This window comes from Cetorhinus maximus, chromosome 19 (genome assembly GCF_964194155.1).
Source record: "Cetorhinus maximus chromosome 19, sCetMax3.hap1.1, whole genome shotgun sequence".
In the NCBI taxonomy this organism is placed as follows: Eukaryota; Metazoa; Chordata; class Chondrichthyes; order Lamniformes; family Cetorhinidae; genus Cetorhinus; species Cetorhinus maximus.
The window spans coordinates 29,499,743-29,525,899 of NC_135897.1; the positions used below are offsets into that span (position 1 = coordinate 29,499,743).

General features: G+C 43.3%; 1 protein-coding gene across 2 annotated transcripts in view; it reads right to left on the reverse strand.

Moving 5' to 3' along the window:
* The window catches only part of LOC144693709 (opsin-3-like), a 96,667-nt gene that overhangs the window by 59,706 nt on the left and 10,804 nt on the right, over window positions 1-26,157 (reverse strand). For both annotated transcript variants that reach the window (XM_078563633.1, XM_078563634.1), the window contains exon 2: window positions 21,621-21,946. In XM_078563633.1, coding sequence (XP_078419759.1) covers window positions 21,621-21,946 — 326 coding nt within the window. The remainder of the gene's footprint in view (window positions 1-21,620; window positions 21,947-26,157) is intronic.

Below are 26,157 nucleotides of genomic sequence, written 5' to 3' on the forward strand. Positions count from 1 at the left end.
AATTCTAACTTATTCATCACCACCATTAAAATTGTGCCACTGATATTGTTCACATGATTGGCTGTCTATCCTGAACTTCATCCACACAACTACAAACTATGCACTCAGCTTATCGTGTTGTCCCCTGATGTCAATGCATGATATTTGTAGGCAGTTGACTTTTTGCTACCTTATTCAAAAATATATGAGTGTTCTTCTGAGTTTCTGGTACCAGTGATAAGGGACATGCGTCAGGACAATTGGATCTATTACCCTCTCTGTTCAATCCCAGTGCATCATTGCGCATCTCAAAGGAGATGCAAATGAACGGAGGGGACAGAATTTGTCTATCAATATGCATTGGTGAGATGGAGCACAAATACATTCCTATAGACATGTAAATAAAAATCAAGCCTTGTCCATTAATGTACAGCTGCCAATTTACAAAATTTAAAATTCTCAAACACCCAGGGTGGAATTTAGTACCCTCCCCAGGGGCGAGTTTGGTGGTGGGTGGGGACACCACTGCCTTCCCACTTCTGCCCATTTAAGTCCAGGGCTGGAGGACTCATGGATGGCCTTCCCACCCCACCGCCAATTGAGGCCCTTAAGCGGGCAATTAATGCCTTAAGGGCCTCATCCCACTGCCTCTGGTATTCAACCATTGGTGGATAGTGGCTCACCATTGGGGAAGCCCAAAAGCAAACCCTGTCAGGGTTTCTTGCTAGCTTCTGAGGATCCTTCATTCACTGGGACTCAGTGGGCCCTTCCCTTCCTCACATTGGGTCCCTTGATCAGATGCTCAGCATGAGGAAGGGAAGGGCCCACTGAGAGCAACCCTATTGCCCTTGCTGCCAGTCCCCCTTGCCCCAATCCTCTGAAACCTCCCACCACATGACCCCCATCCTGCCATCACGCACCGTGGCCATGGTCCCTCGGCAATCCTGGGTCTCAGTTGGTACATTGCTGGCTCCCCCGGTGGTGCTGCCAGGCAATGCACAGCTGCTGGCCTCTAATTGGCCGGCAACTCTTGGGGAGGACTTCCGCCTGGGGACCTTGATCTCAGGGAAGGCTCGTCGCTGCCCTGTTAAGTGCCTGATTGGCATTAAAATGAACAGGCCTTCCCTAAAGGAGACGACACAGGGCTTTAGCCTACTCTCCAGCCAATAGGCAAGACCCCCTCACCTCCATTAAATACCGCCCCCCCAGTGGCAATTACCTCTCACAGGCAAGGTAATAATAATGGTAAAGGAATTCTCTATACTAAGATCACAAGCGGTTGGATCGGATGCGGTTGATTTCCATCTTCACCACCCTTGGTCTAATCTGGTGGAGTGACCTTTTAGAGAACCAGCCCGAGTCAGTGGATAAACAAAGGTCAGCTGAGGTGATTAAAAAGGTGGCTGATCTGACATTTCAGTCTCTCTATCACTGCTGAAATTGCAAATTACCCCAGTTGTATATGGCTATGGGCCCAAGCCCCTGATTCATGTCACCAATAAAGTTGTTAAATTTACTCATGAGATGACACCAAGCTTGAACATTGTGGGAAATTATAGGCATTAAAAGCTGCGCTGACAGGTTTACTTCTATAAGAGGAACCCAAGGCGAACGTGGCACTTTCACAACTCATGCCAATTGAGATTGGCATTCATTGGACCATTGTTCCGGCAATTGTGTTTGATTTTAACCAACTACCTTAAATCTGTACAAGGTGTACAAGAAATTAGATCTAGCAGGGAGATGAGAGGAAATTCCTTCACGCAGAAAGTAGTCAGGATCTGAAACACTCTACCTGAGAAGCTGATTCCATAAGCAATTTTAAAAGGGAGCTGGACAGGTGTTTGAGAATGTGAAACTTACAGGGTTATGGGCAAAAAAAACCCCGAAAATGTGGTACTAAGCACAACTATTCCTTCACAGGTCACTGTCCATGTATTGGCCTGAAGTAGTGAGCTATTAACTGTTTAAAAGCATAGAAACACAGAAAATGTACAGTGCAGAAGGAGGCTATTCAGCCCATCATACCACTGCCAGCCATCCTGCCTAATCTCACTTTCCAGCTCTTCGTCTGTAGCCCTGTAGGTTATGCCACTTGAAGTGCAGGTTCAAGTACTTTTTCAATGCAATGAGAGTTGCTGTCTCTATAGCTCTTTCTTACATTGAGTTCCAGAATCCCACTACATTCTGGGTAAAATAAATTCTCCCCTCTAATCCTTCTGCCAATCAATTTAAATCTATGCCCTCTTTGCTCAGGGAAATAAATCCTTCCTATGCACTCTATCTCGGCCCTTCATAATTTTATACACCTCAATTAAATCTGCTCTCAGTTTAATCTGTTCCAAAGGAAACAACCCAAGCCGATCCCATCTTTCCTCAAAATGACAATTCTCTGTTCCTGGCAACATCCTGGTAAATCTCCTCTGTACCCACCAGTGCAATCACATCCTTCCTGCACTGTGGTGACCAGAACTGTACACCGTACTCTAGCTGTGACCTAACTAGTGTTTACAACTGATGTAGTAAAACTTTCCTGCTCTTATGTTCTATGCCTCGGTTAATAAAGGAAAGTATCCCATATCTCTTCTTAACCACCCTATTTACTTGTCCTGCTACCTGGTATCTGCGAGCGTGAGATCCACTGATGCATCAGTCTTTTCTTTCTCTTCATTTTCACACTCTTGCACCACTGCTTGACCAGCCATTGGGGAAGCCCAATGCGCAGTTCTTGGGCATCCAAAAGGAGAAAGACACAAGGGTAGGCTTGGTGCTGAGGGGAGAGTGCAAGAGGTGCATGATTACACCATCTGTCGTTTGTACATTAAAAGAGATCATGGGATGAGGGGGAAGTGGGATGTGAGAAGGATATTAGGTAGGAGTATACTGTCATCTTCCATGCTTTCAGCCCTGCTGCTGGCCAAAGCTTCAGTCATGGTCACTCTAATAATGGCAACCATGGGCTCCTCCATAGGGGTAAGGACATGGAGCTATGCCTGTGCCCTGCCAGTTAGTTGCTGCTGCCTGTGATTGTACACCACTTTGTCCTGCAATAGAGACAGGAGTCTGCCAGTGCATGTGGTGCACTGTGCTTGGGTGATCCGGCAGTCATGGTTGAATAGCTGGCAGTGTATGTAAACTGTGAGATGTGGGTATGTGGCTTGCAGCAGCCTTATGTCTGTGATGATGAGATGAAGTTATGAATGTAACGTATGAGTGATTAACAGAGATTGCTGGTAGATGAGTGATGGGCGTGTGGTGCATTGAGCACTGTGCGAGGCTGAGTGCAGTTGGTGGGATGACATTTGAAGATTTATTCACTGACCTTGACCACTCATATGAAGTCACTGAACTTCTTTCAGAGCTCGTCCAGGTCTTGGGGCTATACTGCTGGCATTGACTTGTATGGCCATCTGCTCGCATTGCCTTCTCAGAGTTAGCCTGGAGCACCTCCTGGTTCCCTGTGATTAAAGGATCCCCCTCCTCCTGTCCACCTCCTGCACCAAGAGAGTGCTGTGTTTGAGAACTATGGAAGCACTCTCTTCCTAGCTGTGCCATTCTCCCATCTTTCCCAGGCCAAAGTGGCTTGTGCAATGAATTCCAGCATCTGCTTCATTCAGAGTGCATCTCTCCTTCAAGAGGTGCAGACTTGCTTTCAGTAATGTAGGCTAGCTTGAGCTCATGCTAGCCTCTCATCACTTATGTCACCTGCTCAGGGGTGCAGGCACTCAGCATCATGCAATCATTTAAATGAACAGGCAGCACAAAGTTTGCTTACTGCCTGCAGAATGAGTGTAGGTTGACCTCCCCTCAAGAAAGCAACAACACACCTACGTACACATTGACTGTTGATTTGTTTTCAGCCATAAAATCACCAGTAGTATCTGTTTAATTCATACCAAATATTTCTAAACAAACAGGTTGACATAACTAGCAGAGGAACATATTATTAAGTGATTCATTGCTTCAACTCAGCAACGTCCAATACAATAAATTTGTCCGACCAAACTACTCATTCTGGGATGCAATAATCTTAAGTGAATCTGTGAAATAATTATTACTGAAAAATTCCAATGATAGTGTTGAATTCAAAATTTGCAGCTCTTTTCACAATTAATGAATATCAAGATAGAGAGGAGGGATAATGAGTATGTATTCGAATTAGAATGAATGGTGCTCCATAAAGATTTGTGCTGGGGCCTCAACCGTTCACTATATTTATTAATAACTTAGATAACATGATAGACAGCCATATATCCAAATTTACTGATGATACAAGATTGTCAGTAATTAGATGGGTGCATAAAATTTACAAAGAAACATTGAAAGATTAAATGACTGGGTGAACCTGTGGCATATGAGCTTCAGTGCAGATAAGTGTGAGGTCATCCATTTTGAATATTAGTTAAATCGTTAAAATTAGTTAAATGGTGAAAAGCTAGAAATAGTGGAGGTCCAAAGAGATTTAGAGTTCCATTTACACAGATCAACAAAATGCAGTAGCCAGCTACAAAAATAAATTCAAGACAGCGAATAGAATGTTCGCCTTTATAACTAGAGTTATAGAAAATAAAGGTGAGAAAGTTTTGCTACAGCTATACAAAAACCTGGTTAGGCCACATCTGGACTTTATTTCCTAGAATATAAAAAGGTTAAGTTCAAGGGGACATAATGTTAAAAATCTGAGCCAGGTCATTTCGGGGAGAAGTTAGGAAACACTCTACCACCTAGAAGGACAAGGGCAGCAGGTGCATGGGAACACCACCACCTGCAAGTTCCCCTCCAAGTCACAAAACATTCTGACTTGGAACTATATCTCCATTCCTTCAATGTCACTGGGTCAAAATCCTGGAACTCCCTTCCTAACAGCACAGTGGGTGTACCTACACCACATGGAATGCAGCGGTTCAAGAAGGCAGCTCACCACCATCTTCTCAAGGGCAACTAGGGGTGGGCAATAAATGTTGGTCTAGGCAGGGCTGCCCACATCCCATGAACAAAAGTGGGGAGCATCTCTTCCAGAAAAAGCAATAGATGCTAGCTCAATTAATAATTCTAAATCTGAGATCAATAGGCTTTGGCTAACCAAGGGTATTAAGTAATATGGTGCCAAGAGTTAGGATACAGATTAACCACGGCCTCACTGAATTGCAGACTAGGCTTGATGGACAAAATGGCCTACTTCTGTTCCTATGTCCCTATATTGCAGTCTTTGCATTCTAGTCATACTGAAGAGTTTGCATTGATGAAATTCATTTAAAATGCATCATGTTGATCCGATGTGCCTGCATGTACTGCGGTACAGCGGTAGCCCATTGCAAAATCATGTTTCAGAGAATGATGGAATTGTTTCAGCACGGAAGGAGGCCATTATAGGCCCATCATGTCTGCTCTGGCTCTCCCTATGAGCAATTTACCTAGTGCCTCTACCCCGCCTTCACCCCATAGCCCTGCACATTCTTCCTTTTCAGATAATAACCCAACATCCCCATGAATGCCTCGATTGAACCTGCCTCCATCACACTCTCAGGCAGTTCATTTCAGATCCTAACCACTTGCTGCGAGAAAAAGTATTTCCTCATGTCGACATTTTAAAAAATTCTTTAGTGGGATGTGGGCGTTGCTGGCTAGGCCAGTATTTTGATTGCCTACCCCTAATTGCCCTAAAGAAGATGGTGGTGAGCTGCCTTCTTGAACCACTGCAGTCCCTGTGGTGTAGGTACACACATGGTGCTGTTTGGGAGGGAGTTCCAGGATTTTGACCCAGCAACAGTGAAGGAACGGCAATATAGTTCCAAGTATGTGGCTTGGAGGGGAACTTGCAGGTGGTGGTGTTCCCATGAATCTGCTGCCCTTGTCCTTCTAGGTAGTAGAAGTTGTGGATTTGGAGGGTGCTGTTGAAGGAGTCTTGGTGAGTTTCTGCAGTGCATCATGTACACACTGCAGCTACTGTGCGTTGGTATTGGAGGGAGTGGATGTTGGAGGTGGTGGATGTAGTGCCAATCAAGTGGGCTGCTTTGTCCTGGATGGTGTCAAGCTTCTTGAGTGTTAATGGAGCTGCACTCATCCAGGTAAGTGGAGAGTATTCCATCACACTCCTGACTTGTACCTAGTAAATGGTGGACAGGCTTTGGGAGGAGGGGACAGGCTATTGCTTCATGTCGTTAAGTTTAAACTCTTTTACATAAAATTACATTGCATTATACAGCACAGGAACAAGCCATTCAACCTAACCGGTCCATGCCAGTGTTTATCCTTCACATGAGCCTCCTAACATTTTATTTACTTCATCTTATCCAATTTTTTTCTTTTCCTATCTCCCTCATGTACATATCTGGCTGCTCCTGAAGTGCTATTCGCCCCAAGTGAGTTCCACATCCTAACTGTTCTCTGGGTAAAGAAGTTTCTCTTGGATTCCCTGCAGGAGCCAATGGTAACTATCCTATATTTATGGCTCCTAATTTTGAACTTTACTACAAGTGGAAAAGTTTTGTCTATTACCTCCCTAGCAATCCTCTTCGTAGTTTTAATGATCTCTCTCTGTTCACTATAAACCTCTTCTTTTTAGAAAAAAATAACCCAGTCTTTTCAATCTCTCTTGACAGTGGCACCTTCTCAACATGTGATTGCTTTGGACATTTTGAAAAGCAATGTTTTTAATTTACTTTTTTTAGGCTTTCTTCTCGTATTAAAAATTAAGTCAGCATTCAATGCCAGTGAGGACTCCATTATTCCTGGGCAAAAAGTTATGTAGCAGTTGACCCTCTAATTTTCGAGTGCCAAATGCAAATCATACTATACAGGGCTGTGTACCTGTGAGAATCCCTGAATACACCTCAGGGATATCTGTAACATTCTAGTTCATTGAACGCTGTCTTTTCAAGTGTATGGCTCTAACAGTAGGGACAATTCAGAAATAATAATATGTTCTGCCATCCTAGAAACAGGATCATTTGAAAAAATATTTTACTCCATTATTAATGTTATTTGGGTTACGTTATTTTGCATTCAACACTCAAGAACCTCAACACCATCCAAGACCAAACAGTCTGCTTGAAAGACACCACATCCACCACGTTAAATATTCATTCCCTCCGCCACCAACACACAATAACAGCAGTGTCTACAAGTTGCATTGCAGACACTCGACAAGGCTCCTTCAACAGCACCTTCCAAAACTGTGACTTTTACCATCTAGAAGGACAAGGGCAGCAGATACATGGGAAGATCACCACCTGGAAGTTCCCGTCCAAGTCACACACCATCCTGACTTGGAAATACATTGCCGTTCCTTCGCTGTCGCTGGGTCAAAATCCTGGAACTCCCATCCAAATAGCACTACAGGTGTACCTACCCAGATGGACTGCAGCAGTTTAAGAAGGTTCACCACCACCTTTGAGGGCAACAAGGGGTGGACAATAAATTTTGGGCTTGCCAGCAATGCTCACATCCCGAGAATGAATAAACAAATAATTAATTTTACTGCTTTAAAGTTTTGATTTATAATTTGTTCTCCCACCATCTCTATTTTTGTCCTTATTACACAAGTAAAAATAACTATGATGAGCACATTGGGTGAGAGAAATTGTGGGGCAAACGGACCATGCGGAATAGTGACAGATCAGGAAATAGAGATTGATAATTCCTGAATTAGAATTAGAATGATATCATGGTAGGGAATAGAAAGATGGAAATAGACTGTGGTCAGAATCTTGTGCTCTTGGTGATGAGCTCGGAAGTGGGAAAGGCATTTAGTTAGTTGGGGTGGTGGCATACCGGAATCCCGCCACCTTTCCGCCCCCAGTAGAATTAAGTTCTGGGCCGGAAGGTCCATGGTCTAGCTTCCCGCCCCGAAGCCAATTGAAGCTTTTAGGTGGCCAATCAATGGCCACTTAAGGGCCTCATCCTGCCACCGCTGGTATTAATCCAGCTGCAAGCTGGCCTGTCGCCATGCAGCATGCATGGCAGGTAAAACTGCGTGGCCAGTTTGTCACCTGGGGGAGGGTGGATCCCTTGATCAAAGGTGGGGTGGGGGTGGGGTGGGTGCTGAGAGCCACCCCCTTGTCATTGCTGCAAGCCCCCTGCACCCCTCTCCCCATGACCCCCACCTTGCCACATTACTTATCTGTGACCTGGGTCAGTTCGCAATCCTGGGATTTTGGTGCTGCTAAGCTCAAGAGCTGCTGGCCTCTGATTGGCTGGCAGCTCCTGGTAGGAGAGATGTCTGCCCCTGGGGTCTTGGTTTCAGGGGAAGGCCCACAGCTGACTTCACCACTGCCTGTTTGCCGTGTAGTTCAGCGGGTCTCCCTGAAAAGAGGCACCGCAGGTCTCTCACTGGCTTTCCATCCAGCAGGCAAGACTGCTAAGTCCTTCTCTTTGGTGAATACTGATGAGAAGTATTCATTTAGTATCTCTCCCATTTCTTCTGGCTCTACACACGGATTCCCACCTCTGTCCCTGAGTGGGCCTACCCTTTCCCTGGCTACCCTCTTGCTTTTTACATATGTATAAAAGACCTTGGGATTTTCCTTAATCCTGGTTGCCAGTGACTTTTCATGACCCCTTTTAGCCCTCCTGGCTCCTTGCTTAAGTTTCTTCCTACTTTCTTTGTATTCTCCATGGGCTTCATCTGTTCCCAGCCTTCTAGCCCTTACGAATGCTTCCCTTTTCTTTTTGACTAATCTCACCATATCCTTCGTTATCCAAGGTTCCTGAAATTTGCCATGCTTATCCTTCATCCTAGCAGGAACATGCCAGTCCTGAACTCTCATCAACTGACGTTTGAAAGCCCCCCACATGTCAGTTGTTGATTTGCCCTCAAACATCCGCCTCCAGTCTAGATTCCTCAATTCCTGCCTAATATTGTTATAATTAGCCTTCCCCCAATTAAGCACCTTAACCCGAGGACTCCTGTTATCCTTATCCACCAGTACCTTGAAACTTACTGAATTATGGTCACTTTTCCTGAAATGCTTTCCTACTGAAACTTCGACCACCTGGCCGGGTTCATTCCCTAATACCAGGTCCAGTGTTGCCCCTTCCCTAGTTGGACTATCTACATATTGTCTCAGGCAGCCCTCCTGGATGCACCTTACAAATCCTGCACCATCCAAACCCCTAGCACTAAGTGATTCCCAGTCAGTATAGGGAAAGTTAAAATCACCCACCACAACAACCCTATTGCTTTTACATCTTTCCAAAATCTGCCTACATAACTGTTCCTCAATCTCCCGCCGCCAATTGGGAGGCCTATAATGTTAGATTAAGTATCTTTGATGCCCCATCCCCAACCAATGCACACAGGAATATTATTTAAAGTCACACAACACTAGTCCAATTACTCCAGTGAAAATAGCTGTTTTTGAAGTTTATTTTCAGTTTCATCATCTCTATGTTCAGAAGTCAAGTTGCTTCATAACTGCATACACACAGGCAAATAAATCAGGCAGGGAATCTGAGATCTGTGGCCAATCCATATTTAATCAAAGGAATAACTTTCTTTCAATCCTGAAGCTGCCCTGCGCTCTGTAATATTTATGTTAGCATAGGCTCCACAAAGCTAAAAATCTGCGTGTCTATAATGCATCCAACTATTGCAGCACACTCACACAAAAAACAAATTTTCTGTTCCACTTATGATATCTTGAAGTGATATTCAAATAGTGGCTGCTAGTCCCACTGCTATGGAAATGTGCTCCATTTAAAAACCAGCATGTTTTTTGCAGCAACTGAATCACTTCAAAACATCTGCACAAGATGCCCGAAGCATCACTTTGCCTACAGAACATTATCATTGCAAAAAAGAAACTTCCCACCCCCACCCACCTCCTCCTCGATACACACGTATTTTGGGGAAATATTTGAATACAAATTAAATTTTAAAATGTCAGCATTAAAAACAGACGGGTGAATTTTACACTTGTCACCTGGGTGTAAGCTAACGTTACTGATCGATTACCCGTTAGTAAGCCACCTGATATTCATTACCATCGAGTTCAATGGAAATAAAAATTGGGTGATTTCTATAATGGGCAGGCAAGCTGCAAAACCTGTGCAATCCCCAGGTTTACCAGACTAATTCTGGGGATGGTGGGATTCTCCTATGAGGAAAGATTGAGGAGACTGGCCTGCATTCTCTAGAGTTTAGAAGAACGAGAGGTGATCTAATTGAAGTGTACACATTTCTTACAGGCCTTGACAAGGTAGATGCTGGAAGGATGCTTCCCCTCATTGGGAGTCAAGAACCAAGGGGCATAGTCTCAGAATAAGGGGTAGGCCATTTAGGACTGAGATGAGGAGGAATTTCTTCAGTCAGAGGGTGGTGAATTTTTGGAATTCTCCATTCCAGACGGCTGTGGAAGCTTAGTCATTGAGTATGTTCAGAGCAGAGGTCAATAGATTTCTGGATACTAATGACATTGAAGGATGCAGGGATAGTGCCGGAAGCTGGCATTGAGGTGGAAGATCAGCCATGATCTAGTTAAATGGTGGAGGAGGCTAAAGGAGCTGAATGGCCTACTCCTGCTCCCATGTTCCTCTAAGTGAAAATTCACCCCACGTTAGTAAATTAGAAACACCACATCTATTCTAAAGCTTGTGCAAAGGACATTTTAAAGGTTAGTTGCAATAATGTCATCTTTCTCTAGAACTAAAGCTAATTTCATAGCTGTCAACAGAGGTCTCAAATGTGTGATGTGCGTTTGGTTGTTTAAATCACAGATATCGATTCTTATCATTAATAATGTTATAATGATAAAACGTTAACTCTGTTTCTCTCTCCACAGATGCAGCCAGGCCTGCTTCGTTTTTCCAGCATTTTCTGTTTTTATTTCAGATTTCCAGCATCCACAGTATTTTTCTTATATATTATATTATGATATATAAGTTATTGAAAATTCCACATAACATATTGGTTTTATTGTTTAGAGCTCTCTAGATTCCATCTAAACAATACTAAAATAAAAGAGTTCATCTCTCTTATGCTAAAGTTGATGTGAGTACAAAGTGAAGTTTCTCTTATTTCACTTAAATTGCTTTTTGGGGGGAGAATACGGCCTAAATGTTGTGACATCTCCAGTCACCCAGAGAAAGGAGATTTCCTTAAATCTCAGGGTTCTCCAATGAAAAACAGGCACAGAATTGTGAAGCATGAAGAGTGCTCAATATTCCAATGTTGACAACCTTCGCTGTGATTAGCACAAAAATGTATGTCAAATTAAAGAGATCAAACTGGATAGGAGAAGGTGATAGGCATAGATGCTGAGGTAAAAACATGTGACTCCACTTGTGATGAGGGCATTAAGGTTGACTCTTAATGCCCTCATCACTCTAAGGAGTGGGCATTAAACACTGCTTTGCTAGTATTGCCCACATCCCAAGAACAAATTTTTAAAAAGCATAAACCCAACCTGAAACAAAATGCAGGTTTCCTCAAACCAATAGACACTATTGGTTTTATCTGATGATTGCTCTTCTGAGATGAGGATACATGCACTATCCTTATTTCACAATAACTATACAAACTGATCAGATGATTCGAGCATATCTGGTCTTCTACTGATGATACCTTGTCTGAACTGGGTCGATTAAAAGCAGGTGCAACAGCTACAACTTGAAAATAAGTATGTGCCACATTTAAAGTATTATTAAGTCTGATTGTTTTGAGGAGAGATGCTGCAATTTTCAGAATTTTAATTGTTGGTTTACAGAGCTTCTGGGGGATTCAGTTCATGGTCAAAGCGGCAACATTAGATTAAAAACTTGGTCACATTAGTTCAAATTCTATCTGATGTCAGGAGGAAAAGACATTGCTGTTAGTGATAAAAATGTTATTGAATTTGGAATAATGGCACAAATCTTCCAGTCAAGGTCAATGCTGATTGTGTTGACGCTGCCTGGGAAGGTTTCTGTGACTCAACCCTTTTATGATATTTCAGCCGTATCTTCCTATCCTGGCAGAAGCATCAAAGGGTCAGAGCAGCCCCTCCAGGGGAAGACAGTTGGCTTCAACAAGAGATGGAAGAAGGGAGGACACGCCCCCTTTTCATGACATATTCAGCTGACATATTCAGGCAAGCTTTTAGTCTTTCAGTAAACGACTGAGCTAGTGAATGAGTGAGTGAGTGAAAGGGTGAGTGAGTGAATGGTTAGGTGGGTGGTTGAGGTGGGTAGGCGGTTAGGGTTAGGGGTAAGGTTGGGTCAGGGTGGGTTAGTTGGATCTGGTCAGGGGTTAGTCGGGCAGACACAGGAGTAGTCGGGTCTGGTTGGGGGGATAGTTGGGTGGTTGCGGGAGTAGCTGGGGGTGATCGGGTGGTAGTTTGGTCTGGTTGGGGGTAGTCACATAGTTGGTGTGGGGGTAGTGGGGTAGTTGGGGGGGCAGATTTGGGGGTTAATTGGGGGTTGCTCAGTTGGCTTAGACTAACCACTGAGTTAGACCAGGTATTAAACTGTGTAGCAGTTCCAGGGTAAGGATGCAGGTAAGTCCCGTGGATCTGCGCCCAGAGCTCAGGGGTGGAGACATTCATGCAGGGTCCTGGGCAGCGGAAAGTATAAACTTCCCAGGCAATTTCCTTGTATGTTTGTGCGTCAGGACTTCTGGGGGGTCCTGCCACACATCTCCCAACTTACATCCCACCTCCAACGATCCAGAGGCTAAAGGATTTGGGCCAATGTGTCAGTTAAGGTGTTGGACAGAAAGGCCCAAGTGTGAGCAAAGTGCAGCCGGAGAATAATCTGGAAGTGTTGGCATAGTATAAAAATGTATACTGCTGAACTAAATGGACTTTTCTTGTCCTTGGCTCATATTCTTATGGTCTGATTAAACAATCAAGAAATTCAATTTATTTCCGTGCTTTTGAAATCCATAAATAAATAATGAAGTATTTGAACAGTTATCCAACTATGTGATTCCTTACGCTGTGACTGCCACCTCCACTTAGATATTTGATCATTTCAAAAACAAAACATAGTAGGATATGGTTGCCTTGGTTGTAAATTTGTCCAATTTTACCGAGAAGAAGGTTGTTAGATTACTGGCAGCGATAGAATTTCTGCATATGAGCAGTTAAAAATCTCAGGGTCAATTTCCATAAGACCATAAGACATAGGAGCAGAAATTAGGCCATTCGGCCCATCAAGTCTGCTCCGCCATTCAATCATGGCTGATCAGTTTCTCAACCCCATTCTCCTGCCTTCGCCCCGTAACCTTTGATCCTCTTACCAATCAAAAACCTATCTATCTCGGTCTTAAATACACTCAATGACCTGGCCTCCACAGCCTTCTGTGGCATTGAATTCAATAGATTCACCACTCTTTGGCTAAAGAAGTTTCTCCTCATCTCTGTTCTAAAAGGTCATCCCTTTACTCTGAGGCTGTGCCCTCGGGTCCTAGTCTCTCCTACTAATGGAAACATCTTCCCCACGTCCACTCTATCCAGGCCTTTCAGTATTCTGTAAGTTTCAATCAGATCCCCCCTCATCCTTCTAAACTCCATCGAGTATAAACCCAGAGTCCTCAAATGTTCCTCATATGTTAAACCTTTCATTCCTAGGATCGTTCTCATGAACCTCCTCTGGACCCTCTCCAGGGCCAGAACATCCTTCCTGAGGTACGGGGCCAAAAATTTCTCACAATATTCTAAATGTGGTCTGACCAGAGCCTTATAAAGCCTCAGCAGCACATACCTGCTTTTATAACTTCCACAGAAATTCCCCGCTCATTTTCTGCAATTTCAGTGGAAGAGTTGTAGAAACCCTAGAGAAATGACATTAATGGTGTTGGGAAAGGTCGAGGGTTAAATTGAGGGGGCTGAGCCCTACCACTGCTTCACCACTTGACTGGCATTTCTCATCTTCCCCCCAGGACTGTTGTTGACTGCTATATGCAGATAGCAGTGGGAGTGATCTTGGATCCTGGTGCGTTATCTCTTTTTTTCCATCCCTGTTACTGCCATTTCCTGGGTCTGCCATGTGCAAGACAATGGTAGACTCCAGGAAATGGAGGTCGAGGCCCAGAGATCCCCAATACAGAGTGGGGCTTGTAGAATTCTACTCTTCCTCTAGCTGGTCACAGAGACTAAGCAGGGGATTTTAATTCCAAGAGTGGCTGGATTGGGAATGGATGGGGCTCAAAAATTGCTGATTTTTCATGCAGCACTACAACCAGGCTCCAACATGGCAACTTCCAAATTAACAAAGGTGCGTTTGGATTCTGATGGGAGACATGCTGAAGTCGAGCATTTTCTAACTTGATGAATGAAGGTATTGTCCTTAGGAGACACTAATGAAGCATTTTAAAATTATTTTTAACTTGCCTCCATATTTAACTTCAGCCGAATGGGTTTCCCAGGCTCGTGAAAATTGCCAGTGAAATGGAGTCCAGATTGAACAGAAATTCAGGTGAGTATTTAAACTTGTCATTGCCCCATCTGAATAAAAACTCACCTATTGAAGATGGTGAGTTCCTTCTGGCAAATGTTTAACAGAGAGTTCTCGTGTGGATACAACTTTATTTCAAACTTTGAGGGTTTCAAATTGACAAGATCAGGATGGGAAGCAGCTCGTATTGCAGGTCATTGATAGCTTGTTTCCCAGTGATGAATAGCTAGAGTGAGCAGACACCTCTTTGGCTGGATTCCCACAGATACAGGAAGCTATTGACTGCACACACGTGACAATTCAAACACCACCACAGCAACCATGAGTTATTATAAACCACAAGGGATATTCACCCATCAACACGCAGTTGCTGTGCAACCACGAGAAACGGTTCATGCAGAACTGGGCTAGATTTCCTCAGAGCTACCATCATGCATTCAAGCTGAGAAGAGGGTGGGGAAGTGAGAGAGGGAGAGAGGAGCCATAGCTGATTTCCCCCCTCTCTCTAATGCAGGGAACACTTGGTAGTAATCAGGAGCAGGGACCCAGCAATTCAATATCCCGGATCTCTTTTTTTCCAGAGTGCAAACTCATCGGAAACGAGTGATATCCCCACCCAACTTGGCCCACAACTCCTGTGATTCAGTCCCACCAATGAGATGGAGGAGTGATTCATGACAGCACATGCCCACCAGGGGTGTTACTGAGCAAACTATCGAAATGCACTTCAGGTGCCGAGATAGGTCTGGAGGCACCATTCTGTACTCACCAACCAGTGTGAATTGTATGATAGTGGTGTGCTGCATTCTGTACAAGATGTGCAGCAGGGAGGATTGGAGGAGGATGAGGAAGCTGATATTTCCTCTCTCTATCTGAGGTTAGTGGGTAGCAACAAGAAGCAGGGGCCATGGCTGATGTTATAACATTCCTGCCACTCACTTCCTCAGCTATCTCTAACCACAACAGCTTGGTCAGGGCAGCAAGTTTCTTCCTCCCATTGCTGGGGAAAATGATGTCCCTCCTGCCCCTGACTGTACCCAGTGATGCATAATTGAATCTGGCTGCTGCCCTTACTATGTCCACCATCCATCCTGAACTCCAGCAACTTCCATCTGCCGATTGTTCCTTTAAATACAGCTGTGATCACGTTGTACAGGTGCGTATCACACCTGCTGTGCATATTAGAGATGTGAAGCCTGGAAGCCAAAATGAATTGGTATAATTGAGTTGCAATCACAGATTTCAACCCACTCAGTTTCCTTCTGTGTTTTCCCCATGCAATTACAACCTCCCTCCCACCTTGAGTCAGAAGCCGCTTTCAGAATAATATCAGAGCCTTGTTTGCTGAAGACCTTCAGGCAGCATTGAAGTCCCATGTTATGTCTTCTGCAGTGGCATTCCCACAGTAAACCACTAGGATTCTCTGCCTTTGCACTGGCAAAAACTCTCTTGACTATCATAATTACACTGGGAGGTTACCATGCCTAAATTATGCGCTCCAACCCTGGCCAATGGGTGGGGGTCTGAGGTGCGTATGGGAGAATGGGAACATAGTCTTACCCTAGCAGAGCTCTGACCCCAAGAGAGAATATAGCTTTCTACGCTGGATGTGTGTGAATGATGTTTATGTTGAGGAGGACTAAGCATTTTGTATGCATTTACACACAGGTCCTCAAATTCCATGGGGTGATTTTAATCCCCTTTGGTGGAAGAAATTTTTGCCAAGGAATTTCATTGATCTCCTGCGGAGAATTCTCTCACCCTGCCTCAGTGGAAATTTCAGTTGGCTGTGTTTAATCTTCATTAATATTTTAGCTTCTAAAAATAACAAATGGATATACCCATCAAATTCTTGTTTCAATATTGCTAAAACAGGACATTCTTCAGCCTCACAAAAATTTAACAGGGTTTACTCACTACATTCTACTTTAACCTTCACTACATCCTTCATTGGTAGCAAGTGCAGCAGTATTTTGACACTAGGTCAAAGAAACAAAACCAACTTGTAATGTATTGCCAGTCACTAGTGACAAGTGTGTCCATTCATTTTTATTACTGTTGCTCCAGAGACATCACAAGCTAACAATGATTTAATTTTATTCCTGACTATTTAAAGAGTTTGAAAACAAACCAATTTGTCACATATACAATTTAAATCTATCTATAAATAACAAAGCAACAAGTGTCTCCACTTAAAATATTTTGGCCTGGCATTTGCAGTGGTAAAGATGGTGAAACTGAAATGTACAGATGGCACTCCTCTTTGGATCTAGTACTATCCTTAATTTATTTTGTTAGTCTGCTTTTCCTGTTGTGTTTTTGTGCCAGAAAGGAATGTATAACTATTACAATGCATACATTTGATCCTTAAATATTAGCCATTGCCCATGCACTGTCATGCCTTTTAAGGAAGTTCCCCAATCTATCTTAGCCAGCTGATGCCTCATATCTTTGTAGTTTCCTTTGTTTAGATTTAGGACTCTAGTTTCAGATCGAACTGCTTCACTTTCCATCCTAATGAAGAATTCTATCATGTTATGGTGACCCAAGAGAATGAATTGTATTCCAATGAACAGTCAATGCCTTAGCAAGATGAGAGAATGGGGAAAACAATGTTTGACAGTGCAGATTTGGCCCTACAATGTTGCTTGCAAAGCATTGGGGACATTGATTTTTTAATTTGATACCAGTTACTTTGCTGGTTTACGATTGTATTTAGTAGCTTTGCTGAGTGTGGATAATGAATAAAGGATATAGACCTACCTGAATGTTCTCTTAAGTTATAGCTACTTGTGAACACTTTTTTTTTTAAATATAAAGGATATATTCCTTTGTCTGTTTGCAGTTTGTGCAATATTGGAGGAGGCTTATTGATTATAGATCTGTCCCCCCTGCCAATTTGTCTGCCTTTCTTCCACAGTTTTCTTATTGTAAATGTAATGTTAATGTTAAATTAGTGACAAAACAACTGCTGCATTCCCAAGTGAAGTTTAATAGCACTTCTGTTTATCAATTATTTGTTCCTGAGGGATTAGAGTTCCTCAACACTAGTAGATTTATATGCACAAAAAGATTTACAAATTTTTCAAAGGCTCGCTGGTTGGGCAAGTGGAGATTAGGCTGTAATAGCGTCCAGCAGTTGGATCCTACCCAAATATTCATGTTTGACTAATCATGTGAACAGGAGAACATCTTGATATGTTAATGCAGCTAATTAGTGCAATATATAATGTTTTGGAAATGAAGACATATTAGTGATTTAGTGGCAGATTACTCTAGGGTGTTCTAGGGGTCCAAATACAGTAACAAGTCAAATGGCAAATTTAAAAAACTTATTACATTTTACATGGGATATGATGTTATGTGTAACGTGAAGTGGAATTCAAAGGACCTTGTGCCACCTCTTCATTGTCTTGTGGAAAACAATGGGCAGTAATGTGGTTTCCCAGAGCCAAGGTGCATTTCCCTTGCTCTCTTCTCTATTATGAAGATGAATTGTAATGTTTGACATTACTATATCTACTGTTCGTTTTCATAAAATATCGGCACAGAAAGGCACTGACAAAATGTAATAGAAGCTAACTGGTTTTTTAAAAACTGAAATAGAAAAATGCCTAGTTTGCAAAGCATAAAAATCTTTTCAGTGGGAACCTTATTAAGTGAATGGGCAAAAACTTGGCAGATGAAATATAACATTGGAAAATGTGAGGTTATGTACTTTGGCAGGAAGAATAGAGCAGCTGAATATTATTTAAATGGAGAAAGACTGCAGAAAGCTGCAGCACAGAGGGATTTGGGGGTCTTTGTGCATGAATCACGAAAAGCTAGCATACAAGTTCAGCAGGTAATAGGGAAGGCAAATGGAATGTTGGCCTTTATTTCAAAGAGAATGGAGCATAAAAATAGGGAAGTCTTTCTAAAACTATACAAGGAACTAGTTAGACCACACCTGGAATACTGTGAACAGTTTTGGTCCCCTTATCTAAGGATAGATTACTAGCATTGAAGGAGGTCCAGAGAAGATTCACAAGGCTGATCCCAGGTATGGAGGGATTTTCTTATGACAAGAGACTGAGTTGGTTGGGCCTGTGCTCATGAGTTTAGAAGAATGAGAGGCGACCTTATTGAAACATATAAGGCTCTTAGGGGGCTTGACAGGGCAGATGCTGGGAGGTTGTTTCCCCTTGTGGGAGAGGACCAGAGGGCATAATCTCAGAGTAAGGGGTCGCCCATTTAAGGCAGAGATGAGGAGGAATTCCTTCTCTCAAAGGGTAGCGAATCTGTGGAATTCTTTACCGCAGAGGGCTATAGAGGCTGGGTCATTAAGTATATTCAAGGCTGAGATAGACAGATTTTTAATCAGTAAGGGAATCAAAGGTTCTGGGGAAAAGGCAGGAAAGTAGAGTTGAGGATTATCAGATCAGCCATGATCTCATTGAATAGCAGAGCAGACTCGATGGGCTGAATGGCCTACTTCTGCTCCTACATCTTATGGTCTTATGGTATCCAGAGCCTATATTGGGACCAAATAGTGAGCATCAGGCTAGAAGAGGGGAGTATAACAAGGATGTCTACAGTCACCAAAATTATTCAGTCTGTACACAGAACAAATATTCAGAGAATTCAATGCACTTCCAGGGGTAAAGATTGGAGGCAAGAAATAACAAACTTGTGGTACACTGACACACACATGCTACTTGCAGAATCAAAAGAGGCCCCACAAAATATCAAGTAAAATCTATAAGTTTAGAATATGGGTTGAGTATGAATACCAAAAGACAAAAACAATGGTAGTTAGAAAGAATGCATTGGAAGGAACTAGAGTGAAGACTGAAGTGGATGGTGTCACACTGGAACAAGTAGATAAGTTTGTTTATTTAGAACAAACGATACCAGAAGATAGTAGATGCGATGCTGAAGTCAAAAGAAGGATAGAGATAGCCAGAAGTAATTTCATGAAGGTGAAGGATATGTTCACAACTCGAAAACCCAAGCATGTAACAAGGAAAGAACTCTTAAGATGCTCCATTCTATTCACTTCCCTGTCTGCCTCAGAAACTTGATCAATAAATAAAGATCTGTGGAAGACAATAGAGGCCTTTGAAATGTGGATGTTAAGACGTTTGCTAAAAATTCCATATACCGACCAGAAGGCCAATGAGGAGGTGCTTGAAATTGAAAGAGTGAAAGTAACTGTGAAAATTGACATCTAGAAATAAAATGTCAATATTTAGGCCATTTGATCAGAGCTGAAGAGCTACAGAGATGTCTTCTAGGTGGCAAAGTGGAGGGCAGCCCAAAGAGGCGTCAATCTAGGCGTATTTGGATGATGAACATCAGAGATTGGTTGCAGACGAGGCACAGTGGGTGTGCGAATATGGTGCACAAGACAGACAAGCCTGACATACCATGACAGCAGATTTCCTGGCAGGAGGAGCTACAAGCAACAAGCAGAAGGCTGGGGATAGTTTGCCTAACTGCTCTCCTGGTCATCAGTGGGCTGGGCTGGGTTCCTGGCTTTAACTGTCAGAGCCTTGAAGGTGGTCATGTAATATAACTGTAGGCTACACAAGGTTATTCCAAGCATTGAATTCAGTCCTCCCCATTGACTTCAGTCAACATAAATATGCATTGAAGGAAAGTTCAAAACACTTTCCCCATCTCTATATAAAAAAACTAGGAAAATATTCCTTACTGTTGCTTCTTTTTTAACAAAAAGTTACATTTGCCATGGGATCTGCCATTTTATGTCTCCTTCACTCCAGGCTGTTCCATTTATACTGACCATGAGGGCCCATTGTGTTACAGAGCAGCTCCATTCATTTTATAACAAGACCACATGTACTACAGGCATTTATATTACTTGAACTTACACAACACCTTAAAAACAGCTATCAAAATAGCTTATGGCATTTTATACAAGAATTACTTTTTGGGCAGTCCCTGTTGCTATGCGGTCAAACAGGTGGTACTATCTAAGAGCCTCTGAGTTGACTCTGAGCCACTTCATCCAGGCTGGGTACACTGCTATGCTTTGCTAGTGGTGTAAACCTTTCTTGCTGAAACTTTTGAAATATACATCACTGAATTTTGGTATCCCCTGGTCAATAACACAGCAACAGTACATTCTTGGGGTAATGATTCCAGTTTTCAAGTTGCTCGCCCACCATGTTGCACCCATGCTGGGGGTAATTTTGATTTGGCACAACTGTGTAAAATGGCCGTTAGCAAGCCTGCAGCCTGTTTTACATCTTTCGCAATTTTCATTGCTACAGAACAGGCTGTCAATTCACTGTCTTCCCCTTACACTACCACACAATTTCAAAATTAAGCTCACACACACCTATAACAGAACATGCTCACACCTACATATTGGGAGAGATGGATAATGGGTTGCCAACTCATTATCACCCGTTTTGCACGACTGCAGAATGTCAAAATTTGACGCCATACCATGGGCGTCATTCCTGGCACCGTGCCTACCCACTAGCCTCTGTGCCATCACAATTTTAATCTTTGATTGACCACAGCTCTCTGAGGTGGGAGTTCTTCCCCTGATGGGGTGGAAGGCCTGCCTCATGTCAATTAATGGCCCGACAACCATTAATTGGCTATGGGGCGAGCCAAATAAGTCGGGGTGGGCTTGCTCCTGACATTTAAGCCAGGGCACAGGGTCACCATAAAATCCAGCCCATAGAATGATAGAATGGCTACAGCACAGAGGGAGGCCATTCAGTCCATTGTGTCTGTGCAGGGTCTCTGCAAGAGCAACTCAGCTAGTCCCACTCCCTCGCCATTTTCCCATAGCACTGCAACATTTTTCTCTTCAGATAATTATTCAAATTATTTTCTGAAAGCCGCAGTTGAATCTGCCTCCACCACAGTCTCAGGCTGTGTATTCCAGATCCTAACCACTGGCTGTGTAAATAGGTTTTTTCTCATGTCACCATTGTTTCTTTTGTCAATCACCTCAATTGGTATCCTCTGGCTGTTGACCCTTCTGTTAACAGAAAGTATTTCTCTCTATTACTCTGTTCAAGTGGAACATTTCCCTTGACCATAATTATATTTTACTCAAACCAAATGAAAAACATTTTCTTCACAAGTTTAGATTTTGTCCTATAGCCATTAACAATGGAGTTCTGGAACAGGCAGATTCTTATAACCCATTTCCTAATTGAGCATGCCCATACCTTAGGTCATTCCTTAGTGCTGGTACTGTAATGTCAGGAGGGGTCCTGGATGAGAAAGTACATGGTGCAACTTACCTTCACTATCAGCAGTATCTTTCCATAACAGTAGACTATCACCAGAAAGGGGATGACCAGACAGAAGGTGAAGAGACACACAATATAAGACACATTACCAGCGTCTTTTGAGTGCCAGTTCACAGAACACGTGGTTCCTGGTCCCTCAGGGCCGTAGCGACTCCATCCGAATAGAGGGGGCAGTGTCCATATCAATGAGTAGATCCAAGAAAATGAAATCCCAGCAAAGGCTTTGCTGTAGTTTGTCCTGTCAGCTTCCACCGCTCCAGTGATTGTAATATAACGATCATATGACAATATAGCCAAAGATATTAATGATACAGTACCTGTGAAGAAAAACAAACACTTCAGAATTTTTTAGAAAAATATATAGATTATGTAAGAAATTATATAAGAAGTTCCATAAGAATTTACATTTTTGAAATCGGTAATCCTCACCAAAAAAAAATCCCTGTTAAAGATTGATTAATGTTCACTTCAGCTTAGGGCTATTCAAACAGAATAGTTGCAAAAATTTAAATCAGGTATGATTTTGTATATACTCCCTCTGTGTTCAAATTTCAGTTATGGAGAATGGCATGTTCTCTTTTGAAAACTTTTATGTGAGAGCTTGTTTTTTTTTCCATTTTACCATATCTGAATTTCCTGCTTCAGTAATTCTTCTGACATGTGAATAGTCAACTAAATGACAAATCAATACCAATGTAAACTAGTAACGCTAACGTGAACTAGTAATGCCAACGCAAACTAATGCTACAAACATAAACTAGGAGTACTAATGTGAACGGTTCCGTGATTTCTTCACAGGATTGTTTACTGTCTCCACTGACTTTTCTGCAAGCCCATTCAATTAAGGCTAATTTAGCTTTGAAGGGGGTAAAATTTGATCACCCTCGAAACCAGTTCATGATGCGTGATTAATGCTATTAAGATTACTTCTGAACTAGGTGACTCATGAACTTTGTGCTAATTTGCATGATTGCTGTGTGCAGTCCTGCACAAAGCACACTATTGTGGTTCAGCAGGGAACCAAAGATTGTGAGGGGCTTGCACTACTTAGAGCTAGTCTGCACCTTTTAGAGGTGCTGGAACTGGTTGTGGAAAAGAGTCTGAGCATGAATAAGAGTGAATCATGGTGCAACAGATAACAGAGCATATTCCAAGGTTGCCTGATACTGCACCAGAGGCCTTGGTACAGGAGATGGGGAAGTGGGATGACGTTATCAAGGTGCCAGGAGACCCTTCAGACAAACTCTCAGAAGACATTGACAAAACATAGCAATGGACATCAATGCCAGGAAACAAGGCCCAAGGACTTGCAGTGCCACAAAGTTCAATGACCTCACATTTGTGGTCAAGGTCAGTGATTGTAATTTCAAATGCCATATTCCAGCAGCAGTGCCAATAGCCTCAAACGCTGCTCAAAGCACACACTCCCATCACACACCTACCAATAATCTCTATCAATCAGGACTCGGCTAACATTCATAGCTTTACTCCACCCTCACACATTTAGCACTGTTGCAAGCCTCACACCCCCATCTCAAGTTGCACATTCTGCCAGCTATTTTACCGTGACAGTCACATCACCCATTAGCCTACGCTGCACTCACTGACCCACTTCACTCTCTTTTGCAGGACAAGATGGTGCACAACTGGAGGCCACAGAAACTAACCAGTGGGGGGTAGGCGTGGCTGCATGTTCTTACCCCCATGCTCAAAATGGTACCTGCCATTCTGCAGCAGCCATTGTTGGGGCCATGGCCAGTGGTAGAGCTGAAACCATAGGAGAACAATGTATCCTCATACCCAATTCTACTTCTTATATTCCACCTTTCTCTCATCCCACGATTTCTTCTGATTTAGAAGCTGCAGACTTGTAAGCTTGCACCTCTTACTGACATCATCTCTCCACTCACCACAATCCTACCCAAGTGTCCTTCTCCTTTCAGATAACTAAGAACAGCCACCTGACCAGGCAGTGATGGAAGAACAACAGGTGGAAGAGCAGGAAGACACTGATGAAGAAATGCTGGTGCTCACTCTCATACTTGCAGTCTCTAGCTCAGAAACTGGGACTGTGCACCATTTGGAGGATAGCATAACAGTGGAATATGCATGTGATGAGATATTGAACATAAGTGATCTCCAGCCAGGGCAGGGGGCAGGGTAGTGCAAGATCACACATAAGAGTCCTGCTGCAGTGGACTCAGATCATCACTTTGATGGACCAGCCTAGACATAAAGACCAATGCGCCTACACAATGAATTGATGCATTGGCCGACCTGTCAGAAAGTCTGCATGCAATGTCAAGGAGCATGGAGGAGTCCAGCACTAACTTTGCAGTAGGCCTTGTGCAGACTTTGGAATCCATTCTTTCCAGCATGGAAGGAGTGGCCAACTCTATTAGCACACTTGCGGAGCCAACTAAATTGCAGATTGTGATGGCTGATGCCTCAGCTCCCATTGCAGAGCCCACCCAGAAGCCACCCAGTGCCTGGGTACTGCAGTGCTAGCTCAGATTGAAGTCACGCAAGGTCAGCTGCTTGCCACACAAGTGGACTTACTGTGTATACCAGTGTTCAAATGGACTTGTTGGGTGATACAACAATCCAGCGATCTGTCCTTAAAAGGATTACTAGGATTGCTGAGGTTTCACCCCATGGGAGTTGCAGCTGTTCCGTGGGGCACAAACCTGCTATCTTCTCGCATGATGACAGTATTCATCCTTTCAGCCCTGTCACTCTGCCAGCGACCTTGCTGTTGCCTCTCAGCTAGGCCAGCCCAGACTGCTGCTGCTTTTAAGAGATGGTGCGGTCTGAAGCCAAGCTTCTAGGACCAGAGCTGCTTGTGGCCATCATACAGGGTTATCTGCAGCTCCCCCAGTGTAAGTCAGCCTTCCACCAGCCATGCGTAGCCACTGGGATAGCATTGCTTGGAGCACTAGGACAAGCAGAAGGCACAAGGAATCCAGGTACTAAGGAAATGTACAAGGGTGATTAGTTAGCATTCATATACAATATGGCAAAGTTCGATTTCTAAATTTAGTGTGGAATATTTATTTTATGTAAGCTTTTATTTTTGCTTTGTGCCCAGACAGACACTGTGACGGTCAGTTACAGAGTGAAGAAAAGGTGAGACCTTTTCTGAATGTGGAATTAGTCTCTACTGTATGACAGATGAGTTGTCATAGACAGCTCTGCCAGAAAGGGGCTGTATTAGATGCTTCCTTCATCCCTTTCTCCTCCTCCAGCTTCTCAGCTGTTTGCCATCCAACTTGTGGCAAGATCTTGCCATAATGATGGTGAGGGCCTTCAGCATGCAGCAGACCACCATGAATTTTGACATGCACTCTGCCAAGTAATACAGCGGTCCTCCAAAGGGGTGCAGGAAGCACTAATTCAGCATGCCAATGGTCTGCTCTATCACATTTCATGTTGCAGGATGGCTTTCATGGTATGCATGCTGCCCATGTGTACATGAGTTGCGTACCAGAGTCATGAGCCATGTATTCAGTGGATAGTCCTTGTCACCCCGTGGCCATCCTCTGGTTTGTTGTGATGGTGCAAATGCAGCTGAAATAGTGGACTGCTTCAGAATGAAGGCATCATGACTGCTGCCAAGGTATCAGGCAGTGACCTGCATGATTTTCTGCATATGAACAATGAGAGAACTTTTTGGTTGTGATGCATCTCAGAGTTGACAACTGGTGTCCACAAAGTGATGTGTGCAGTCAATTGCATTCTGCATCATGTGAAAGCCTACAATCCTCATGCATGGTCACACTGCCTGATTCTCTCTGGCAAGCAGAAATGAAATGCATTCAGCTCTCTTGGAATCTACAGCCTCAGTGGGCTCCTTTTGAGTCACAGTGTGATTATGGCATAGAAAGACGCCATTCGATCCATTGAGTCCATGCCAGCTCTCTGTAGAACAATACAGTCAATCCCATTCCCCTGCTCTATCCCCGCAGTCCTGCAAGTTTATTTCTCTCAAATGCCCATCCAATCTCTTTTTAAAATCATTGATCGTCTCCACTTCTGTCACCCTTGCAGGCCACAAGTTTCATAAAACAGTGGATGGAACATTTGGGAAATGTTGCAAATATCACCTGCTCAGATCAGAGGAGCCAGATGCATAATTGTTCATAGTCATGGTCACTTTTACAGCCGCTAACAATGCGATCCTTGCATTGAGTTTGCAATTGTGGGTGCAGCAAGTGGAAAATTTCAGTAAGAGGATCCTTACTGAAGCACAGATGTCTGATACACTGTTACTCACTGAGGTTCACCCCCTCAACAAAATGGCATCAGGTGCAATTTTCACTGAAAATCAGTGCGCATCGTTGGTTGCCATTTTGGAGTCAAAATGGCACTCATAGTGCCTGAAAAACAGGACTGAAGGAGCAAAATTTTGTGGCTAAAGTTGTGTGAATGAAATCCCATCTTTTATAAACCTGCCTGAACTCAGGATTTGCAAACTCTAGCACTTCCTCAGAAGAAAACCTCATCAGAGAATCTACTTGTGGAGAAAACT